This window comes from Oxyura jamaicensis, chromosome 5 (assembly GCF_011077185.1).
Source record: "Oxyura jamaicensis isolate SHBP4307 breed ruddy duck chromosome 5, BPBGC_Ojam_1.0, whole genome shotgun sequence".
Taxonomy (NCBI): domain Eukaryota; kingdom Metazoa; phylum Chordata; class Aves; order Anseriformes; family Anatidae; genus Oxyura; species Oxyura jamaicensis.
In genome coordinates, this window is record NC_048897.1 from 62368198 (window position 1) to 62374197 (window position 6000).

A 6000-nucleotide genomic window follows, 5' to 3' on the forward strand; every position below is an offset into this window, starting at 1 on the left:
ATTAAATATTGTTTATATGACATATTTAAGCTGATACATCTATAATTTTCTAAGTCTACTTCTGTAGAAGAGGTTTCATGATACATCACTTCTTATCATTAATAGCATTATATATCTCTCTGTACACAGGCAAGACAAACTTTGTTGTTGTTGTTTTATTACCAGATGCACCATAGCTTCTGCTAGAATTCTGATTGGCAAGTTTCTTAAACTCCATTAGCTCAGCATGATCCTTTTCATATGTTCTCTTTAGATTTTCCACATACTGCATCATTACCTCCGTTGCCTTTGACATACGCTTCTCCTAAGGAATAAAGGAGAGGATTACGCAAGTTACCTCTACACTTCTCAAACTTATCATTTGCCTCTATGTGCATGCCCCCTGTCAGGACTAGACCTGGAATAATTGTTCGTAAGAATACTGGTATCTGAAAGACTACAAATTCCTAAGTTTATTAGAACACAAACATAAATGCATTAATATATATCCAGAGAAAACCATCAATTATTTTGTCAAATATTTATATACTACCTGTATGCCTATATGATCACTTATGTGGTATATGTGCCCTTGCTTTCAAACCTTTGAAGATCTCACTGGCATCATCTTAGTTACTTCATTTGGCAGAAGTAACAGTTTTGAGCCTAGGAGGGTATTGGGTTGTCACTTATACTTGCTATACAACTAACACAGCTTTTCATAGTTGTCTGACTTCAGCTATTGCCAAGGACAGGTTATTGAAATAGCCGAGCTTTATGACCCACAGAAGTTTTTTTTTTTTTTTTTATGCTGCACTGTTATAAAATGTTTCTTGTACTGCAGCTATAATTCTGAATAATATATATGCTCCTATTGTGCACATTATATAGCTTCATGGGTAATCTCCAGACCGAAAAGGTATCTTCTCTGACACCGTAATGTCTTTAATCTCCCAAAATGACATATAAAATTCAAAGGGCTCATAGAACCTTCAGCTATGTCTGAGAAAAAAACAGAGTAAACACATACAGCGAGGATACGTTTGTTAGATGCCAGGATGCTCTTACCTGGCGAACAGCTCCAACCATTTCAGCACGACTAGATAGCCTAGCAGCTAAACGCCGTAGAACAGCAATATCCTCCAATAGCTTCTGGTAAGCTTCTCTGTGTTCATAGTGATGCCATAAATGAGCTGAAGACTGAAATGAAATACATAAGCCTTGCTGTGATGTCTTGCCACTCGTAGGTCAGATGAGCTGGCCTGAGTCACAGAACCAGTGTAAGACATGTCCAGGCAGAACTACACACAGATGAGTTCTTAGACAAAGAGGAACACCATCTCTACCACCAGAGACAAACTAGCGAGTGCTGCTGCTACTGCAGACTCAGAAGGGTGCTTTGCTGTATATTGCAGGCACAACTTTCAAGAGGTTCAAAATGGCTGAGCACACTTGCAATACTTCTCGTTTTGAAATCAGTTACGTATCATGACTATCTACTTATGAACTTTACAAATACCAAGCTTATTTTAAGTACTACTTAAAAGTGATTCCTGAAACTTGCAACATTTTGTTTGCTGGGCACAAGGTGTTAAGAAGGCCATTTATGTTCTTTCATATCCAAGACACTTTAACCATATTGAAAATAAACCAGACATTAGAGTCTCAAGAATTTGAGAAGCAAGAGAGTAATAGAAATCAATATGGCCTGTAACCCAAATGGCAAATACAATTTCTTAACCATTTTTCATGTGTCAGTACACACATTTATGCACTTGATTAATACTATCACTCTGATAGCTCAGATTTAATATTGAAAAGCATTGAAGCATATGGGATTAGTCACCAAAAGCAAAAGTGAATTTAAACATTTTATTAACCAAAGTGTTAGTGAAGATCTCTTCATTGAATTTGAATTGAATCAATTTTCTACTTGCAGAAAAGACTGATACAAGAAATACTGATAAAATTTAGTTCAGACTTACAGACAGACTTAGTCTTGTTTTTTGTTTGTTTGTTTAACCAGAGTCAGTTGAGAAATCTCATTTGTAGTGCAAACCTTTGGTGTAGGAACACAGCTAAGAGAATGATAAACTTGGTACAACAACAAGTACAATGACAAAATTTCTTAAATTTCCTTATCGCTGAAGCCAGTGTGTTAACAAATTGAAGCCTAAATTTGACTGTAAGACCCAGGAAGGCATAAGAAAATGTATGCATGAGGAAAAAAAGCAGAGATTTCAGATTTTTCAACTGTTTCTTGGGACGTGTAAATTGCTTATTTCCTTGAGCAAATCTGAAATTCATGCGAATCAATCCACTTTCCCTTTAAGCTGGGTTTTTGAATAAAACATCAGTTATTACAAGTGTGATTAAAAAAATCCTAAATACTGGTCAAACTCATTAAAACATTTAACATGTGTCTGTCCTACAGAAACAAACATAACTTTACACTTGGATAGAAGCAAATCTAATATGGTACACCTTACACAGGAGCTGCCACATCATTTAATTGTTGCTTAGATTATTCCATTGTAAAAAAAAAAAAAAAAAAAAAAAAAGCTTTTATATGAAAATCGTAGTTGCCACTTTGTTATAAAGTACCTTAAAAATCTTGTAAAAGCCAGACTGCAGGTTGTAAACTGAATAAAGTAGAGAAACCAGCCTCACAGGAGAGGTACTCCATTCCTTTGATCATTTCAGATGGCCACCAAGATGACCAAGGGACTGGAGCACCTCTCCTGTGAGGAGAGACACTGAGTTGGGACTGTTCAGCCTGGAGAAGAGGAGGCTTAGGGGTATCTTCTCAATGTGTATAAATACCTAATGGGAAGGTGCAAAAACTATAGAGACAGGCTGTTCCCAGTGGTGCCAAGTGCCTGGACAAGAGGCAGTGGGCACAAACTGGAACACAAGAGGTTCTGTCTAAACATCAGGAAGCACTCCTTTACTGTGCATGTGATGGAGCAGTGGAACTGTTTGCCCAGAGAGGATGTAGTATCCCTCCTTAGAGATCTTCACAAGTTGCCTGGACAAGGTGAGGGGACAAGAGCAATCTGCTGTGGGTGTCCCTGCTCAGGCACAGGTCTTGGACAAGATGACCTCCAAAGGTTGCTTGCAGCCTTAACCATTCTGTAATTCTGTGGAAGCTAATTACATCTGCCCCATGCTGGTAACATGGTCCTTGTTGCCTAATTAGGGATTCTTTAACATGCTGAATATAACAAACGGTTGTTATATAAATATAACAACTAGTTGTTTGCAGTTAAAAGAGCACTTATACATTACTTGAAAAAAATGTAGGTGTACAAAATATAATTAATAAACCCCTAAGATTTTACAAGTTGTTTCTGTTTGCTCTTTAACATGGAAAAAATGGAACATCCATGAAATATTCCCAAGTGCTTTTTTTTTTTTTTTTTTTTTTTTTTTTTTTCTCCCAGTAACAATTGATCTGTACATGCAGATTTGGAATTCCAGGTGACACAAACTTTGTTTAACTGCATCCTTTCTCACCTGATGTTCTCGATAAAGTAAATGGGAAAAATTTTATATTCTCCTAACTATTTCTCAAAGCTATAGCAACACTTCCTTGTAAGGTGCTATTTCATTTAGAAGCATGCTATCTATACACCTCCTCCTTTTTTGCACAGAACTGTGCACATCACATATCTGAGAGATATATTTGTCGTTTCAGTTACCAAAAAAAAAAAAAAAAAAAGAATAAAAGAATAAATATAACCTGTTCCTAAGATTGCACATATTCTTTATGTAATTCTCACTCTTTTCTTTCCTATACCACCTTCCATTACCTGCAGTTAAGAAGATCTTTCAAGTCATAAACCTCTGGACTCAGGTTTCAGATCATTTCAGTATCTCACCTAATGAGACACCTGAAGGTTACTGCTGAAGAAGGTGGTCTTGCTCAGGAGAGCAGGAATCAGAGCTCAAATTGCAGTTCAGCATGCTATTAGCTTTGTTACAGGCTTCTTCCAAGAACGGAACCTCAAATTTATAGAATTTGAAGCACGGCAGGGCAACATCCTCTATGCACTTTCAGCAACAGCGGCCCACCCTGGCAGAAAATGCTCTCTCAACTGTAGAAGGTTACATAATGAGCTCAAGCAGCACAGAATGAAGTTTTGTGGCTGAATTTACAGTGAGTATAAGCAAGCACAGTCACACATTTCAAATGTGTGTGCACTTGAATGTGTGCTAGAGTTCAGAGAAGTATTTACTGTTCTTTTCTTACCGTAATGGCTGCCTTAAAGTTTTCCAGTTCCTTCTCAACATTCTCTTCAGTAAGATTTCTCTCTCTCTCTGCTTGATTAATTCTAGATTCCAAGGTATAACTATCATTTCTAAAGGCCAAGGAAAGCTGTACAAATACATTCTGTTTGGATTAAAAAAAAAAAAAAAAAAAACACAAGAAAGAAAGCATCTTTAAATAAGTACCACTGTACTGTAATTTCCAGTAATAACTTATAAATAAGACACACATTTAACAAGCTTCAGTACTTAAATAAATATTGAAATAGAAAACTGAAAATACTTTTAAAAAACAGATTAAAAAAAATCACTCCTCTTTAATTCCTCTAAAATATTAATATTTTCATGAATGCTTCTCTGGAAGTTCAGTAGAGCAGAGACACAACGATGGAAGTAGCCTACCAGAAGTATCAGAATCACAATGAATCTGTTTTCTAGCTGGACTTCCTCCAAGGGTCCCCAAGGTTTTTAAACAGATAGTCTGTGCAGAGGAAATCCAGGGATGATCTCACCATTATCATTGTTTTACCTAAGGGATAAACATCTACCACCAAAGGCAAAAGATTAAGTGCTAACATTTTTATTCTCTCGAACCACACTTTTACAGATCACTTCTTGGTTTACCAGATGCATTTATTGCTTAGGATTAATACTTTGTGAAGAACAAGTCACCAATAGCTCCATTTGATTGCAGCTATGTAAATAAATAATTATTCATTACTGGTACATTAAAAAAAAAAAAAAAAAAAAAAAAAAAGGGCAGCAAAATATCAAAAAACAAAGCCACCCAGATAATGAGCAACCTATAAACAATTTCTTGGCTAGAACTAACAAAGTAAAAAATATGTCAACTGACTCCAAAATACAATTGAAAATCATACCTAAGCTCCTATTGGCCAATGAAACAAAAAAAGCAATTAAGCAATTAACTAATGTGGTTTCTGGTCTCAGTTTCATTTTTTTTCTAGTTTTATCATATCTATAATATTATTTTAAAAAGTAGAAACAACATTATTATAAAATCCTTATTACATATAAATTTATTACAATAATTTACAAAACAAATGTATGTGCTATTAGAAAGAATGCACAAACACTTTTATTTAATTTAGGTGTTTTAACTGTTTATTTTGTCTGGGGCAATTGTCCATATCACATAAAAATATTGTTTGAATTGAGCTCCATTTTTTTTTTTTTCCTGAAAAATATTTTTGGCAAAATATCTGATTACCTGATTCTGATAACCACCCTTAGACTTACAGTAACCACTTAAAATTGAGGCACGTTAAATTAAAGACAAATTTAAATCAGGAGCATAACCAAGATTATAACTAATTTAACTACAGAATAAACATATATTAAGGGATAAAATTCACTCTGCATCACTGAAAGCTGTTAAATGAATCTTTAATCAAGAGTTACGGCTTGTGTTATTCAGAAGCTTAGACAAGAACGTATAGCAGTGGTACATTTGGTGCCTAAACCTACCATTTAAAGAACACACTTACCTCAACTTCTTTTTCAGTAAGCGGAGGGGAGCTAGAAATTAAAGCAAAGAAATTAAGATTTTATTAGGTTTGTCTCTTAAAACAAAACTATTGAAATACAGAATTGAAAATAACAGAAGCCCTTGCCTTAAATATTTTATGGTTTCTTTTTGTCAAATCACCATTTAATTAATAAAGTTTTCTTTAAAGGGCTAAAGCCCACTTTTTTTTTTTTTTTTTTTTTTTTTTTTTTTTTAAAAAAAAA

General features: G+C 34.8%; 1 protein-coding gene across 24 annotated transcripts in view; it reads right to left on the minus strand.

The window, feature by feature from the left end:
- Positions 1-6000, minus strand: part of IRAG1 (inositol 1,4,5-triphosphate receptor associated 1) — a 98153-nt gene that overhangs the window by 8323 nt on the left and 83830 nt on the right. For all 24 annotated transcript variants that reach the window (XM_035327846.1, XM_035327840.1, XM_035327828.1 and 21 more), the window contains 4 exons: positions 5757-5787; positions 4232-4372; positions 1048-1179; positions 163-304 (listed from right to left, as the gene is read on the minus strand). In XM_035327846.1, coding sequence (XP_035183737.1) covers positions 163-304; positions 1048-1179; positions 4232-4372; positions 5757-5787 — 446 coding nt within the window. The remainder of the gene's footprint in view (positions 1-162; positions 305-1047; positions 1180-4231; positions 4373-5756; positions 5788-6000) is intronic.